The 18,247-nt window shown below is 42.2% G+C and overlaps 1 protein-coding gene across 4 annotated transcripts in view; it reads left to right on the forward strand.

Moving 5' to 3' along the window:
- Positions 1-16,226, forward strand: part of LOC146362446 (growth factor receptor-bound protein 10-like) — a 49,363-nt gene extending 33,137 nt beyond the window's left edge. For all 4 annotated transcript variants that reach the window (XM_084918825.1, XM_084918826.1, XM_084918827.1 and 1 more), the window contains 11 exons: positions 818-933; positions 2,020-2,094; positions 2,821-2,958; positions 3,113-3,223; positions 4,859-4,957; positions 5,059-5,136; positions 6,300-6,416; positions 6,891-6,957; positions 7,068-7,155; positions 8,796-8,889; positions 9,930-16,226. In XM_084918825.1, coding sequence (XP_084774951.1) covers positions 818-933; positions 2,020-2,094; positions 2,821-2,958; positions 3,113-3,223; positions 4,859-4,957; positions 5,059-5,136; positions 6,300-6,416; positions 6,891-6,957; positions 7,068-7,155; positions 8,796-8,889; positions 9,930-10,076 — 1,130 coding nt within the window. In that variant the 3' untranslated portion in view covers positions 10,077-16,226. The remainder of the gene's footprint in view (positions 1-817; positions 934-2,019; positions 2,095-2,820; positions 2,959-3,112; positions 3,224-4,858; positions 4,958-5,058; positions 5,137-6,299; positions 6,417-6,890; positions 6,958-7,067; positions 7,156-8,795; positions 8,890-9,929) is intronic.
- Positions 16,227-18,247: the final 2,021 nt, after the last annotated feature.

The raw sequence follows: 18,247 nt of genomic DNA on the forward strand, positions 1-18,247 counted from the left end.
CTCCTCCAACACCACCACCTTCACCTCCTCCCTCCTCTGCCTCACAGCGCTTCTTCCTCTTCGCCGCCCCTCCTTATTTAACCTCTTAGTTCCTCGCCCGTCTCTTAGTAACAGCCGATGTTTTTTTTTTAAATAAAAAGTATTTATTTCTTGCTGCGTCATTGTACACAATGCTGATGTGGGGGTTAATGTGGCTAAATTTCTGCTGGAGACATCTTATATGCATCTCTGCATGTTTTTAATTCATGGACTCTGGCATAGCAGCTTTCCATGAATCACAGTTCTAAATAATCCTTATTATTATCTTTGTTCATCCTCTATCTGAAACAAGCTAGCATTCTTCTGATTGGCAGCAAGCAAACAAAAGGTTCTTGTATTTATTCATATATGTGAACAGCTTATTAATACTCTGTGACTCTGCGAGACACTTTAAAATAAAAATATCCTTCGACGGTTCCAGTGTATGGCACATTTCACTGGAATTACATTCAGGTTCAGCACCTCAAAAGCTGTTTTGTTCAGCCTCACAGTAAGTCCTTTAGTGACAAGGACACTTCTAAATATGCTGTCAACACAGGAGGGAGGAAAAAAAGTGGAAATGTATGCAAAAGAGCTGCTTGTTATGCTGTGGATGAATCCCTAAAATGAATCTAAATAAGAACAATGAACGGTGTTTTTGACATGAAAATCTTTTTAGTATACAAATGAGCCCTAAAAGCCGCGCTCGCAGATTTAAAACCGGACGGTTTCTGTCCGACGCCGTCCCCAGAGGGCAATTTCTTTTTTTAACATTGCCTGTGTCTGTGCCCTCATTCAGAGAGATGTGTGGAGGACCACGAGCTGGTGGTTCAGGTTCAAGCCTCCATGAGTGGTGACAGTAAATTCCTCTTCAGGAAGAATTATGCCAAATATGAATTCTTCAGGAACCCCCTGGTGAGTCTCCTGCATCCCTAAAGTGACCTTTCTGTGACTGCCTCAGTTTAGCACGCATCCCCCACAGAGCCACGTAGACACAGCAGCACACACACACACAAAGAGTGAGAGAGGGGAAGAGAAATTGGGGTTCAAAAGGTTTTTTATCTTTTGATGTTTTTGAAATGCAGCGACAAATCTGTTGCTAGCAGCCAGCACCTCTGTGTTTAATCGTTTTAGCCAAAAATTAGAGGATTGTTGTGTTTTCTGGGTTTTTAAATCACCTTTTAGTCATTTTTCTATTCAGGAATCACCAATTAGTATAAGACAAAGAGTCGCAGCTGGGGTTTTAAGCCCTCATTACATGACGGGTAAATGGCAATGCTATTTGTAGTATTTTAGCTACACTCTCTGCGTTTCCCGTTTCATTCTTCCTCCTGGAAGAAGCTAACGGTTTCAGTTAAAACTCATCATTATCCTTTTATCCTACCTTCAGACAGGTGCTAAAATCTCAAAATGCAAAGCTGATCGTCGTTTTTTAAAGACGTACACGTCCCTACTTCTGGCAGCCAGCGACTCGGCGCCGAGCGGCCTGCATGGCATTTTTTCTGGCGATGTGGACGCAGCGTGGGGCTGTTACTGTTGTGTGCTGGCCGGGTATATGGTGACATTATTGCTGTGGGTGATTTAGGTGTGTGTCAGAGCCAGCAGGTGACCTCAGCTCTGTGGTAATGAGCACAGTAAAACACAGGAGTGCTGGCCACGGCTTGTCAATCACGCTAAGAGTAGCGTTGCTGGTTAAAGGGGATTACATCAGCGGGTGAGATCATACTGCATCTACTCCGAGGGCTGGAGTGCCCTCTCTCTCTGTCTCCGCACCACTTTGGCTCTTAGTCCTTGTGTTGATTGAACACTCACACATCCCATACACACACACACACACACACACACACACACACACACACACACACACACACACACACACACACACACACACACATTCTGGATAGAGAAGCACTATCCTAAGTGGTCTGTAGTGCCTCTCTCTCTTTCTTTGTCTCTTTGTCTCTCGCTCACTGGCGATCTCCGTGTGTCTTTTCCATCCAGAACTTTTTTCCGGAGCAGATGGTGGCTTTTTGTCAGGAGTCTGATGGCTCAATTCCTCCGTCACAGCTCTTACAGGTGAGTTGATGACTCAGTGAAGCAATACTATGAATTATACGAGCCCTGATATCTCAAGAGCGTTACCATCTGTTCGTCCAAAAATATGCATGCGCATGCACAGACAGATTATGGTGCTGCGCTCAATTTGCTTTCCAATTTTTAGAAATATAAAATAAGCTGCCTCATTATTTCACTGCAATATTCATTTTTAATTCAGATTTTCATTATGATCTGTTTTAAAAGCAGATACCCAAACAGTGCTGTATTCACTTCCTCTGTAGCAGTGCTATTATAGTTATTTTTGTTTTATTTTGGCTTGTTCTTTTTAATTCAGTTTAGTTTTTAATATTTGAAAATGTTTGTTTAGTTTTGTTTTCTCTTAGCTTCAGTTTGAGTTTTAAGGTCACAGGTCAGATTTGGGGAAAATCATCACAGTTATTGCAATAAAAACACAGAACGTGTTGAACGCGGTTGACTCATAGAGACTCATCCAGACTTTCAGCAAACACGTCCACCAATGCCTCATCAGGCAAGCTGTAATAAAACTTTTTACCCAACTAACAAACACTCAAACTAAGGATATTTATTTTAGTTTGTTTTCCAAGTTCCACCAAATTATTTCAGTTAATTTTATTTATTTATATTTTATTTTAGTTAACAAACCATATTTAGTTTTGGTTAATTATAATATCCTTGCCCTGCAGCAGTATTAACGATAGATGTTGTTGTGCGTTCGTTTTCCAGAACTTTCTGAACTCGAGCAGCTGTCCAGAGATTCAGGGCTATCTGCATGTGAAAGAGCCTGGACGCAAGTCCTGGAAAAAGCTCTACATGTTCCTGCGCCGCTCCGGTCTTTATTACTCCACTAAAGGAACATCCAAGGTGAGAAAGTATTGCTTTATTGATTGTGGAAGTGGTGTGAAGTAAACTAGATCTAGGGCTTGTCAGCTGCCTAATCCCACAATTTGTGTGTGTGTGTTTGCGCTTGTTGTGCATTAGCTTAAATCATATATCGCCACCCTCACAACCCCCACAGGAGCCCCGGCACCTGCAGGTTCTGTCAGACCTGGAGGACAGTAACGTCTTCACCGTCATCACGGGCCGAAAACTTCACAACGCCCCCACAGACTACCAGTTCTGCATCAAGGTAACACACAGACAAACCACAGACTGTAAATAAAGATGCAGCCACAGTGACATCACCCACTGGTTTGTGAAATCATGTTTTGAGGCTTCTGATTTTTAGGATTTTGGCCACCTGGTTGTTATTTTTGTGGAGCCAGAGGTGACTGCGTTTGGGTGGTCAGAAAGCTGCATCCATAAACAGATATGTGCTATATGTAGCCATGATTTCATCCTAATTTTTGCTAAATAACATGGAAGTAGAACTTGACTCAGCAACACTGAAGCTAAGAGTTCTCGAATAGTTTGTTAGTAGAAGTAGTCACACTTCAGGCCTTATTATTAGCCACATAATTACACACAAAATGCTCCAAAAGGTACCAAATGCACAAACACAGTTAAAGTGCAGTGATTCAGATTAGCTGAAATGTAGCTCAGCGGGCAGCTAGCGGCTACAGCTGCTAATCCGCTAATACTGCATAACTTCAACTTTAATAAAGTTTCAGTGCGTCAGTAACAATGACTGTATACAGTCATTGGTCAGTAACAACACATCTCACCTCTCATTCTGTGGTTATAGAGGAAAGAACTGGCTGAACAGACTGTAAACATGCTTATTTATGCTGGGAAGTTGTGCTTTTTAACATGGGAGTCTGTGGGGATTGGTTCAGTCTTAGAGTCAGCCTCTAGTGGTCATTACAGGAAGTGCAGTTTTTAACTTCAGGGCTCCCACTAGAGATGAATATTATTGTTCTTTAATAGCTAAAAAATGTCTCATTTGATTTTTTCCAATATAAAAAAACAGATTTTTTCACAGTTTTGAAATCTTTATTTAAAGTCAGTACTTCTCTGCATACGTTGTATGTAGTGGGCGTGTCTGTGAGGACACATGGGTTTAAAACAGCACAGCAGCGGTTTAAACACACTCTCAGTACTGTGCCCCGCTCCGGGTGGTATCTGCGGTGGGCGTACCTGCTGATCTGGGATAAGCTCAGGGGGATAAGCAGGGATGGCACAGGGAATCTGGCCCACCTGACCTCTTCACCTCTCTGTTACACACACACACAGACACACACACACGTGCTAGACAATTGGCGTGTCAGATGCTGTCAGCGGGGGTGACAGTGCAGGATTGGGTGAGGGATTTTTCTTGGTGGGGTGAGGGGGTGGTGGGGTTTGTTGCCATGGCGACATGAATGAATTTATCAGTATGGGGTTGTATTTAGGGAGCAGTGTGCCTTATGCCCTTGTTGGTGGTGGAAGGAGGAAAGGAAAAAGTCTAAGCTGTGATTTTGGACAGAGTTGCCTGGAAAGTCGCAACTCTGTCCATAAATAAATCATAAAAAAATAGATTTTCCTAACCTTACTGTATCACTTACTTTCATGTTATTTGACTGCATGCAGTGTATAAATATTTAATAAAGATTGGGTCATGTGGAAAATGCTAAATTCTTTTCAATCGACTCCTGATTGCCACTCTAACCCCCAAAGCAGTCAGATCTTTGCTGTGATTAGAGCGCAGACCTGTGCTGCCGAGCACAACAGTGGCTGCACTGTGACTGTGTTCTGGCACGGTCACATGAAGCCTTATTACTGTTCATGTTTGCGATGTGCATCTCGTTAATCTAATTCCCCGCTGCGTCCTCTGTTTGGTCGACAGCCCAGCAAAGTGAGGAGCGACTGCAAGGAACTGAAAATGCTGTGTGCGGAGGACGAGCAGAGCAGGACTTGCTGGATGACTGCCTTCAGGCTGTTCAAAGTAAAAACCCTGCACTTTTCTTGCGTCGCAGTTAAACATTAATGAGTTAGTTGGTGCTTGGATGTTAAGCTGATGCCTTCTCCTCTCTCCTGCCCCCGTAGTACGGAATAGTGCTGTATCAGAGCTACAACGTGCCCCAGCAGAGGAAGTCTAACCTCTCGCCTTTTACTGCACCTGTGGTGAGGATCTGCTCTCTGTGACATCGCTTTACTGCAACTCTGCTCTAACAGCAGGGACGAATCCAGATTGATGCATGAATTAGCTGATAATAATCTTGGGACGAAGCTCAAAGCTTCTTAAGAGGAAAAAACTTGTTTTATTGAAATGCTGAAATAGATTTTTATATTCGGATGACCAGGCTACTGCTGACGTTTGCTGCTAATGTAAGCAGACAGTTTACAGCAAAATGACATCCATTAAAAAACATCTTATCCAATTTTTTAAATAAGTGAATATTTACATACTGTTCCAACACATGCACAGTTAACAGGAGAATTGTTTTTTGCAGGTGTGATGTGTAATCCCCTCGCACCATGAGGTGTTGAAAAAGGTGTCATAAGCTCCTTTGGAAAGATTGTGAATAGAATTAGTCGCAATTCTCCACAATTGAAGTCTGTGCCCTAACCTTAAGATTAGACACTTCTACAGCGAGTTAGCCTGTGTTTAAAACTTCACACGCATACTCACAAACCCCGCTATCTGAAAGTGTTAGGCAATCAGTGGCAGCTCAAACTAAAAGCAGTTCCACTCAGCTTTCCTGATGTTTCCTGAACTCAGCGTTCAGTTTAGAAGCTGAAGCTGGGTTTGCCACTGCGCTTGTTCAATAGAGTAATGGTGTATGATTATCAAAGCTTTTAGGAAACGGTTAGAAAGACCGTGAGAAAAAATTAACACAGCAGATCTTCGAGCATTATGTTTATTTAATGTAACTTCTTCTGAAAGGTGTTAGGATATAATATAACAACGACTCCTAAAAATGGGAAAAATGAATGTTGGATTATTTTGTGAAGAGTAATATTATTATATTATATTATATTATATTATATTATATTATATTATATTATATTATATTACATTTATTATAAGAAAGTCTTGACTAATTTGAGTCCCACAGCCAGATAGCCAGCAGAGGCTTGTGCTTTTCCTCAAAAGGGGCATTTGTGGATTGACTAAAGTGGGTCTGTGTGCAGACAGGATTTGTCATGCTCCAGTGAGTGTGTCTGGCTTGTTTAACCCTTGACCCTTGTCTACCACCCCTCCACCCTTTTTCTTGTATGCTCCCTCCCTCTAACCCCTACCCAACCACCATCACCCTCCACCCACCCTGCCGCTCTCCAAACAGCGAAGCGTATCTGAGAATTCCCTGGTTGCCATGGACTTCTCCGGGCGGACCGGTCGCGTCATCGACAACCCCATCGAGGCCCAGAGCGCCGCCCTGGAAGAAGGGCATACCTGGAGGGTAAGCAGAGGGAGCAAGGATTCTGTTCTGCAGGGTGGGGTTAGATAGGAAATAGAGGATATCTGACTAGAAGTGCAAACGTATTCAAGCCGCAGCTGCTTTGTGTGATTACCACAGAATATGCAGGAGTTTCCCAGTATATTTAAAAATTGACTGCTTTTAAGGATGGTATGCACTGAAGCCTTTCATACCCTACAAGGCTGCGTTTTCTTTGTGAATTAAAGTGTGTAGTAATTGCACTTTACCAAAGCTGTGCATCCTTCAGTAGAGTGTTTGTTATTGGACTAAAAAGAATTGAAGAGAGTGATTCACAGTAAAACATTCCTGTGTTTGTTTTGGTCCAAAGTGATGTTTAAACATAGTTTAGTTTGCCATGAGGGTTACACACGTGATGGGCATGGCTTAGGGACTTTGACTAATGCAGGGAGTTTTGTTTTACATGATGATATCTAACGATAAATGTGGTGTTTATAGAAAAGGAGCCAGCGTATGAATGTCTTGGGCAGTCCCAGTCCCCTGCATCCATCTTCTCTGAGCACAGGTACTCTCATGTGACACTGGTCTAGCAATAACACCATGAGCAGTAGAAATACATTTACAAATATATATAATATGGTTGTGTGTGTGTGAAAAACTTCCCGTGTTTTTCAGTGATTCACAGGACACAGGTGTGGTTTCATGGTCGTATCATGAGAGAAGAAGCCCACAAAATGATGATACAACAAGGCCAAGTCGATGGGTGAGTTACGACATTGTCGAACGGAGAGCGCTCCTCACGTGAAGGCTCCGGGAGGAAGATAATTTTGTCAAAGTAGTCCAAGTGCTGTCAGGATGATTGTGCTTTGGTTCGTCAAAGCAACAACACACACACAGCAAGTTTTAATGCTTTCCAGAACACTGCTCAAAAAATTACTGGAGCACTTTTTAATCAGAATATTGCATCAAGTCAGTTAAACTTCTGGGAATTGATGTGGTCAGGTTAGTAGCAGAGGAGGTTTTAATCAGCTTCAGCTGCTTTGGTGCTGATGAAATAAACAACAGGTGAACTAGAGGGGCAACGATGAGACAACCCCCAAACAGGTGGAGGCCACTGACATTTTTCCCTCCTCATCTTTTCTGGCTGTTTCTTTCACTAGTTTTGCACTTAGCTTGGGTCTGTGTCACTACTGGTTGCATGAGATGATACCTGGACCCTACCAAGGCTGGACAGCTTGGACAGTACAAACCAGTCAAGATCAATGCGAGCCATTACTAGAAGATTTGCTGTGTCTCCCAGCACAGTCTCAAGAGCATGGAGGAGATTCCAGAAGACAGGCAGTTACTCTGGGAGAGCTGGACAGGGCTGTAGAAGGTCTTTAACCCATCAGCAGGATCAGTATCTGCTCCATTGTGCAAGGAGGAACAGGGTGAGCGCTGCCAGAGATACAAAATGACCTCGAATGGGACAGTGGTGCGAATGTCTCTGACCAAACAATCAGAAACTGACTTCATGATGCCTGAGGGCCCGACATCCCCTAGTGGACTCTGTGCTCACTGCCCAGGACATTGGAGCCAGATTTGCTTTTGCCATAGAATACCAGAATTGGCAGCTCTGTACTTTTCACAGATGAGTGTAGGTTCACCCTGAGCACGTATTAGAGACATTAAAGGATGTGGAGAAGCCGTGGAGAACATTATGCTGCCTGTAACATAGCATGACCGATCGAGTGGTGGGTCAATGATGGTCTGGGAAAACATATCCATGGAGAAACACGCAGACCTCTACAGGTTAGGTGACAGCACTCTGACTCCCATTAGGTATCAGGATGGAATCTTTGGAGCCATTCTCAGACCCTACTCTGGTGCTGGGTGGATCCTGGTTTCCTCCTGTTGAATGGGAATCTCTGATCTCATGTGGTGAAAGTATCCACTCAATTCCTGGAGGATGAAGAAATTGATACCATTGACTGGCCCTGCTGGCCTGACCTAAATGCAACAGAACACCCCACATTATGTTCTATGTTTCAGTGCATCTGAGCAACCAGGTTGCACCTCACACAGCCCAGGAGCTCAGTCATGCCCTGGTCCAGATCTGGGAGGAGATGCCCCGGTACACCATCCATAACCTGCTGCATCATTTTAAATTTTCAGGATGTCTTTGAATTCAGCTTTCTGTAGGTTGATCATTTAGTTTTCATCAAACGATGTGGCATCTTTTCATCCTAACACATTACCCAGTGGAGTAATATCCAATGTGATTTTTCAAAGTGGTCCATTAATTTTTTTGAGCAGTATATTCAAGGTGTGTATTATCAAGCATATGGAAATTCATGGTAGATATGTCAGTCCTTTTTATAAGGTGGTTGAACTAGTTCTCATGATGTAATCTTTTTCTTTCAGGTTATTCTTGTTGCGGGACAGTCAGAGTAATCCCAAGGCATTCGTGCTCACCTTGTGCCACCACCAGAAGATCAAGCACTTCCAGATCCTACCGGTCAGTGTGATTACAAAGCAAGAAAAATCTCACTGCCTCTGTTAAGATGCACTGAAATGAGAAACGGTGTGAAAATGACACAAATTTTACTTCTTGTTATAGTCTGACTGCTAAACTGCAGTCACAGTCTCAAAAACCAGCTGCTGTGGCTTGTTGGCATCACCGGCAAAGGAGTATATTTGTCCCCAGAAGCAGGTCCATCTTTAAAAATAGTCTGCGATGCAGTTTAATTCTATAGTGTAAAAAAACCCTACGGCAGACTCTGCCCAGCGAGCCTGCTACACTCATTTAGCATCACCACCAACCCGTTTCCAAAGTACGCTGTGCTTTTTTAAGATTTTAAAATGTGTTTTTTGCTTCCTCCCAGGCAGCCGTGCACTTAGATTTATTTTGCTGCAGGACAGAAATCAGCTCGAAACAGCTCAGAGGGAACAGATCAATCAGTTACTGACAAAGATGCAGTTGCATGGAGAAAGTGTTTTAACTTTATTTGGAAAAAGGTATATATGTATTTCAGACTGATTACATTGAACTGATAATAGATGGCCATTCTCCTCCAATGGAGTTTCTGTCCGTTCAGTCAAAAGTGTAAATGTTAAAAATGCCCAGTTGATAAAAATCATTCATGTTCATCCATCCCTGATATTCTAGTGTGGATCAAAGTGACTGATAGACAAACTAATCTGTAGGAGTATAAAATGTGTTGGTTTGTAGTTTATATCGTCAAAGAAATGCAAAAAGTAGCCAGTCGGATCACTCCACAGACTGTACTGAAAATATTAATGTCATCTCCAGGTCTGAGAAGGGATAATGTCCTAAACCTAACCCCAAACCTAACTGGCTTCATTAGTGTGTTTGATATTAAATCATTTGCTTATCTTATAAATGCAGTACAGTGGCCTGGCGATGTAGACCTGGATGTTATCATCTGTTTGCACTCCTGTCAGATGTTCCATGTTTTATCGTTACCTCATAAAGATCAGTCTCTGTCATGTGGTGTCTAAACTATCTCCTCTCCTCCGTCTGATTCTGCTCTAAAGTGTGAGGAGGACGGTCAGGTATTCTTCAGCCTCGACGACGGCACCACCAAGTTCACCGATCTGATTCACCTGGTGGAGTTTTACCAGCTTAACAGAGGAGTGCTGCCCTGCAAGCTCAAACATCCATGCACCGCTGTGGCCTTGTGACACTCCTCCCCCCAAACCTTTCTTTGCACACCTCTCTCCCTGAGATCCCCCTCCCTCCCCTTCTGTCCCCTTTACCCCTTCCCTTACCAACGCAGTGGGGGTTGAGGAGATGGAGAAAAGTTACGTCCTGTTTTGCGGATGTGAACAACTCAGCAGGAGCCGGGACTGGAAGTCGATGTCCCCCAGTGGGTAACGTTCGTCTCCACCTTACTGCTGCTTGGTTGTTTGAATGAGAGCTGTTGGGACAGGCCAAGTGTCAAAGACTGTGGACTCCTGCGGTTGTTTTGTTATTGGTGTTCAGACCCCAGAAAAAGACCAGCGTGATGTGAAACCACAAGATGGCTACAGTATGTTTCCAGTGGGTCTCTTGGATGGATCCCTTCATTTAGAGTCCCAAACCTTTCAGCCCCATCCACCCACCTTCCCCATCCTCCAGGCCTGATAAGCTGTGGTGCCCGCCCTGTCCTCGATACCGAGGTGGGCGGGGAGCGCCACCTTCTGACTTCCTCAATGATCATCAGGGATGGACGGGAACCTCCCTGGGTCCCTTCAAACTTGATCCAGGAGTTTTCTCAACCTGTGCAGTCCAGTCTGGATAAGCTGACACCCTGCCCTCCACCCCCCGGAAACACCTTAGCGGGGCATGACGTGGCATCGCTGCCGTGTCCCGACCCACAGACCCCTGATGCAACCCCAATCCCGCCTCCACACGAGCTCAGAAAAAAGTCGGGAGAGAAACGAGAAGTCGCTGAAAGGCAAGACGAGCAGAGCAGGGGCGAGGGTTTTCTGAAAGGACAGAGGAATGTTTATCAGGAAGGCTGTACAAGCCTCTCTTGTAGAGTTGATTACTTGATGTCATTTTAATGCTGTTTTATTACTGTTGATTCAATGAAGAACTTGTTTTGCACTCCCGAGCGGACAGACGACAGCTCTTTAGCTAAGAGAAGCTGCCTCCTCTTCCTCCTTCACTCCCCTTCTGAAAAGCACGCATGTGAATTTCCATCAGCTCTGGCTGGATTACGGTGGTGTGGGAGCACAGTCACATCATGCAGTGCTTTCCAGTAAGGTTTAAGAACATCTAACTAACCTCCCCAGCCGTGTGTGTCGTACCAACAAGACCACAACAATTAAAAAACATGAATGTGCTCTTGAACCAGCTGTAGGTGTCTCAAGACTTTAAGGAAGAAGAGGAAGATTTTCAAATAGACTCACTTAAAAGTGTGTCGAGCCCAAGCTTTCTACCATTTCGGTCTGTTTTTTTCCAATCAAAATGGTTATTTTATCTGTTGGTGAATTTGTCTTTGAATGTTTTCCTTTTACTAAATAATTTCTGAGCTCTCTGCTTGCACATTTTTAAAAAATCAGCCTGATTTGTTGTCGATGGGTTGGAGCTGTCGTGTTCGGATTCTGACCACTGTTCCCTCGTTGAAAGCAACAAAAGCACTCTCGAAACTTTTATTAAAAACATTTTAAATATGAAATTTGAACAAATTACTTGAAACGTGAACTCAGTTGTCTGTGTGTCAACAAGCAGTCAAATGAGCCTCACTCGCCTTAAGTGAAAATTGTGAGCCTTGTGTATAGGGATGGGTATTGATAAGATTTTCACGATTCCGATTCCATTTTCGATTCTGTTTAACGATTCAATTCTTTATCGATTCTCTTATCGATTCTTTTTTAAAAAAAAGGAGAACACTAAGGTCGATTAGCTTAGAACTTTGTTTTATATCTTCTCTTTGAACAAGATAGAAATTTAGCAGTAACATGGCCTTACAAACCCAACAGTGAGATCTTAAGAGATCCAGCCTATGGCTCTTCAATGGGGTGTCACAGGGTCCCCGGGGAAAAAATTGTAAATGTAAAACAATAAAATAAATATTCTTCTGTAGCAATAACAAAGTATAACATAAATTATTCTGTAGCAATTACACAAGAATATCCAGTAATGTCCCTGCCTACAATTAAACACATTCACTTACCGAAAATCGGGGGCATCTGCTGTGGCAAATGGGTGCAAGCCTTTTACCACAAACTCAGTCACTGCTCGGTGACATTCGTCTATCCTGGCCTGAAAGGAGACGCTACCGGTAGACTGCAGCGACAACTGCCAGCGAGCGCCAGCCAGACTCTGTCTGTCTCTCTCATCATGGTCGCCTAAATGCACAGTAATGGCAGGTTTTGTAATAAGGCAGATCGCGCTAACATAATATGCACTGTTAGTTGATTATTTACCTGCCGCATTAACGGGAGAGGACGTGCAAACGTTACCGCTGCTGCTGGGTTGAGATTCACGAGTCCGGAGCAGAATTAAAATCACGACATCCATTTAAGGTTATAGCGTGTTTTGTGAGCAAATGCTTTTGCATATTCGTAGTGTTTCCTCCCTTAAACGAAATATCTACTTTGCAAGTATTGCAAGTTGCCCTGTTGTCATCCGTTCTCGTAAAGTATAACCAAACTTTTGAGCGTTTAAGCCGCTTAGGCGTCGTGTTTCCTGCCAGGTAAATGACGCTCCGCAACGTGGTGACGTCATTCGGGGCGACTGGAATCGATAAGGGAATCGTTTGCAAAAATGGCAAACAATTCCAAGGAATTGAAACAGTGGGAACCGGTTCTCAACAAGAACCGGTTTTCGATACCCATCCCTACTTGTGTATAAAATTGAAGCTATGTTTTAAAAAGTAATGCACATAGAGTAACACGTTTGGGATTTTTTTTTTCAGGGGTGGTGGAAGAACATCATGAGTGGGGAGAAATGGTGGGAGATTTGGGAAACAGTCCTTTTTTGCTTTCTTGTCAAGAAATGTAACACACTCACAGGATCTGTACGTTAAATATGAGGCTAATGCTAGCGTGACTAGCAGTCTTGACTCTGTGCGGTTAGAAAATCTGCCTAAAGCCACCTCTAAAGCTCAGTAATCAACATGTTTTATCATCCTGGAAACAACAGTTTGTGAAAGTTATCTTTTGTTTTTACTGAGCTTGGCTAGCTGGCTGTAGACTGCTAGCTAGCATCACACATAACTAGCTAGCTTCTCATCTCTGCCTTCTTTTCTAACAGGAAAGCAAAAAATATATTTTCCAAAAGGTCTAAAAGATTCCTGTAAAGTAAAAGTCCATTGGAACAAAACTTTGAAAACATGTACTGGTGATGCAATCTCAGATCTGGATAAAATGTCAGTTAACTCTATATTTAGATATTTCCATTAGCTGCATGAAGTGAGCACCATTGCTAAACATCAACAGGGTCGCTAAATTACAATCAAGCAGAAATGGCTTCTTTCTTGATTTCACAACCAATCCATCAAACAACAAATCCACCACTACAGAGACATAGGAAGCTAACAGAGGGGTTTCACTTAGTTTAGCAGTACCAGGTCATTGTTTGAGTAAATTAAGGGCCAGCAAGTATTTGTTTTTGTTCTTTCATTTTGAAAAAGTAAAAGTATTCAATTATTCAAGCTTCTCAAATAACAGGTTTAGTGAACTGAACCTCCAGTTTCAGATTGTTGTACTAGCTGTCACCTTTGGTTCTTGAGATTTTTTTTCATTCTTTATTTTTTGTAGACACGTGACCCCTAACCATGTGACATTAACTTGTCGGCCATTTTGGACATGTGACAATGTAGGATAAAGTGAACAAGGTCCCAATCACACAAGCCTACAGACTGGTGAGACTTCACCCAGCGAGAGCCACCAACCTCCTGGAAGTACTACCAACCAGTCCGTAAATACGTTTCCCTGACAACCAGTGGTTGTATCGTTTCTAATATGATGCCATGTGAGAAATCTCAGTACACCAAAATTTGACCAAAATCTTCTAAATTGACTAAATTGGATATTAGCGCTGGTTAGTCTGTAAGTCTAGCTGCTGTGATAGTAGATCTCATGGAAAACATTTGTCACGTGAATGTGTCCAAAATGTGTTACCATTTTACTGTTTCGGTTTCCTTGAATTTTTGGTTGAACGCTAGCTTTATACTAGAACATACCACATGTATGTTACAGAGAACGAGTTTGCTAATAGGTGGCTAAATGCTAAACACAGAACCTTAACCTTATGCCCAGTCTTAGCATTCATGGTTCAAAACTCATTAAAGTGGCATCAGTTTGTGAATCAGTCGGTATCATAAGCCTTTTTCCCCCTCTACCTAGTTGGTCTACTGAAAAAAAATGAGCTGTCATCAACCAATTCATGACATGTAGGAGAAAATGCCAATTGTTGATGCTGTTGCCAGGTCTCTAAAAATGAATCTGTAATAGTCAGCATAGAGATCAGTTCCAAAGAATTAGATTCACATAGAAATTCCTCTCGAAGTAGCTTAAACAGATCACGAGTTAGTTTATTTTTGACCTTATTTATAGTAACAGGAAAAAGATGCCCAAGAAAGGAGACGAGGAATCCTTTTGTCATTCCTACTGTCACATGACCAACTGAACCCGTGTGACATAACACCTGCTTTTGTGCAGCACCCGTCCCGCCCTCACCTGCAGTTTCCATCCATCCTACCCCAGATTCACAGGGTTAGAATGAGGTCGGCAGACTCTAAGCACCGACACTGATACACACACAGACACACACACAATCCACTGCCGCCACCAGCCAACTAATCGCGTGACTTAAACGACTCACCAGCTCTGCACTCCACCAATCAGGCCTTTCTGGTCAGTCAGGTCAGACTCTCTCCAGGGATTGGATAATGCTTGAATCCCCCGCCCCCCTCTCCCACCTGTGTCCAGCCTGTAAGCTATATGACCCTGTGGTAAATGTGTGTGTTGGTGTGCGGATGACCAGACTGTTATATTCACTCTTCAGGAAGTCTGCTGGCTAACGCGCTTGCCCTTTTAGAGTCAGTAAGAAGACAGTCTGGTAAAGTCACGGGGGGTAAGCTGCAGATTTAGAGGAGACGGGAGTTTGACTGGAAGTTTCCCAGCATTCCCAGTCATCAGTTTAGGTTCTTCCCTGTCTGACAGAGGATGAAAGCCACGTCACTATGGGTCAGCAGGGACAAAATCACCGTCCTCCCTCCATTTTTTTTTAAGTCACTGTGCTACAATGCAATCGTTCACAGAAGTCCAATCATATGAATATATACCAGTATAAAGTCTTGTTTTCAAAGTATGTGAAGCTATGGAGAAGATGTAGATCTAACACTGTACCTAGGTCACAGATCACTATGTATGGGCTGTTATGCTTTTGCTCATAACTCCATGTAAAATGAAGAATGATTTGTTTTTTCCTTTTTTTATTATATGATTGTGTGTATGACTTTATTGTGTATTGTCTTTGGTTTGCCACAAAATGACGTATACCACAGCATATACAGTATTAATTAAATTAAACATTTTTTTATTTTTTATTTTAAGAAATCAAACTGGATTTTTGGCACGTGTCAAATTTCTGAACTTCAGTTGTGTTTATAAGCTGACAGGCTGTCGGAGTCTTCATCTCTGCCAGGTTTCAACTCTTTCAGTATTCCCAATCTGTCATTTATACTCCATGTTTGGATATTAAGCCCACACACACACACACACAGCATTGTTTTTTGATGGAGAGCGCACACGCTAATTCTTAAGCTTTTCATCACAAGTAGTGCAATTATAAGCTGTAGCTCCAGAGGATTGTGCATCTCATTATAATGTCTATGTTGTCTGATTATTTTTCTTAAAGGTGCGTAACATTTTTTTGTATTCTCTCGCAGCACGTGCCTCTTTCTGAAACGGTCACAGCTCCCTAGTTGCCGTCCGTCCACTCTCACACTGCGTTTCAAATTAGCTGTGACTGTGAAATGCAGCCTTACTGGAACTAAATGCTAATGTGGACGTCACATGTCAGTCCCACTGAACTTCGGTGACTTACACTATAGGTGCAAGTGAAGCTAACTCAGTGTTTTTATTGCTGGGTCAAAGTCATCATAAGTTGAGGTCAAATATAAAATTCCAGGGAGGAAAAAACAAAAACAAAGGATCAAATGACCTGTAATCATTTTTTCTCACATACACTCCTCCACTGTGCTTTGCTTCATTCTGTCTGTGCGGCTCCTGGATCTACATTGTATCCTTTTCAGGTATTTTTTGTACAAATAAGGGACTGATATATTCTCTGTTTATTGGAAATTAGAATAAAAGACAACATTGCTATAAACCAAACATGCCTGACTCCTGCTCTGTTGTTCTCTGCTGCTTGAAGTTTGGATTAGATACGCTATGTACTCTCACTCGTATGCTGGAACATTTACAAAAGGTCTTCCTAACTGCTTTTATTCTTATAACCAGATTCCAATTTTGGACATTTTCATCCTTCATGGAAGATTTTCAGGATTAGTAAATCAGATACTCCTTAGAGTATTCCAGTCTAATAAGGTACAGGAAGCTGTCTTTCTAATTTTGCCTTTTTATCATCAATTAATCTTTCATTTGAAATTTGAAGCAAATATATTTAACTGTAATAAATAATGTAATTTAAAGGCTACAGAGATAGCTAGTTAGCTTCTAGGATTGTCCATTACATCCAAAAAACAGTTACTTTTGAGTATTGTGCCACCCCTTATTTCTTTATTTTTTTCCAGGAAATGGGAAACAGCTGCAGAGATTTCTGGGGGGAAAAAACACCTGACACCTTTTGCCGGTTTCTAGCACAAACCGTGATGGAGCCTCCACCATGTTTGACAGGTGACTGTAGATACTGCAAATTTTTGTTGCACCAGAACTTTCAAATTTGGATTCATCAGACCTGTTCCCTACTGGTTTTCAATCCAGGTCTTGCATACTTTGCATTACCTCTGCATTTCCCTTCTTGTGCAGAAGATAAAGTAACATTAAAAGGAAATTGCTTTTATTTATTTTATTCTTTTATTTACTTCTTTTGATAAAACCCACTAGCCATTTGAGTAAAAATAGATGAGCCTTAGACCCCCAACCAATCACAGCAGATGGCTTCCCCTACCTGAGCCTGGTTCTACTGGAGATTTCTTCCTGTTAAAAGGGAGTTTTTCCTTCCCACTCACTCATACAGAGTTATCTGATTGTTGGGTTGTTTTCTGTGTTGCTGTAGGGTCTTCACCTCACAATATAAAGATCCTTGAGGTGACTGTTGTTGTTAGTTAGCGCTATATAATTACAACTGATTTCAATTGAACTAATAATTTGTGCGGAGTGTAGTACAAATGATACTTTTTGTTTTTAGTCACATCTCCCAGATGGACCACTTCACTGGTTACCTGGCTCTCCACTAAGGTCCCCAAATATTCAGTTTTTTATGGTGGCTCGAGATTTAGAGCACATTGTCCAACACTCATAAGGTCTTCAGGTAAGACAGTGAACCCTCACTACCCCCCGATCTGCCCATCTAGGTGTGTGGATGCAGCTTGCAGTGCAAAAAGCCAGTCCAGTGCTTTTTTTGAGGCCAATTACCACTAAACTAGGACAGGGTAGAACACTAACTAACCTCACATGTAGTTAGGTTAAATAAATGTGTAAGTCAATGTATACAAATAGCTGGGCAACACAGTGGTGCATCTATCACCTCACAAGTTGCTATTATCAGTGTTATCAAATGTTACTGAAGCAGAAAAGGATAACACCTCAACCTGCACCACTGCATCATTGGAGCAACATGTTGTATGTCACTGGAATTACTTTTGTTTACCTGAATCAAATAATTTCTTTTATTAGTTTGACTTACCTACAGACAAAAGCACGAGTAAAGTAAATCGATGCAATTTGATCTTGCTTGTGTAACATGTTATATTCCTGTTTGCACACTTTAATCTTTAATCTTGCCTGTCCTGTGCAAAAGCTGTCAAAGCCAGTTCAAGGCATGTGGAAAGGTGTGCCCATGCTGAGGTCAGTTTTATTTCAGTTAAAAAGTACTGGAACATCCCACTGCACGTGAACGCCCCCAGTGTCAGAAACCTGCTGACTTTGAGTCATACAAGTTCAAATAAGGCACCAGATGGTGCAAAGATCTGTTCACACATAAGTGTTTCTAACTGGTCTTTAATGTCTTATAAAGAGTGGAAACTGTGAGCACGAAACGGAAACACCGTATCGGGTTTTTAAACCCACATTTGTGCACATCTGGAGAAGAAATAATAATTTCACAGTATTACAGCAGCAAAAAATATTCACTAACCCAGGATTAGAAAATTATAAATGCTTCTTGCTTTAAC

Source organism: Perissodus microlepis, chromosome 22, assembly GCF_051167445.1.
Source record: "Perissodus microlepis isolate ML-2025 ecotype Zambia chromosome 22, ASM5116744v1, whole genome shotgun sequence".
Taxonomy (NCBI): Eukaryota; Metazoa; Chordata; class Actinopteri; order Cichliformes; family Cichlidae; genus Perissodus; species Perissodus microlepis.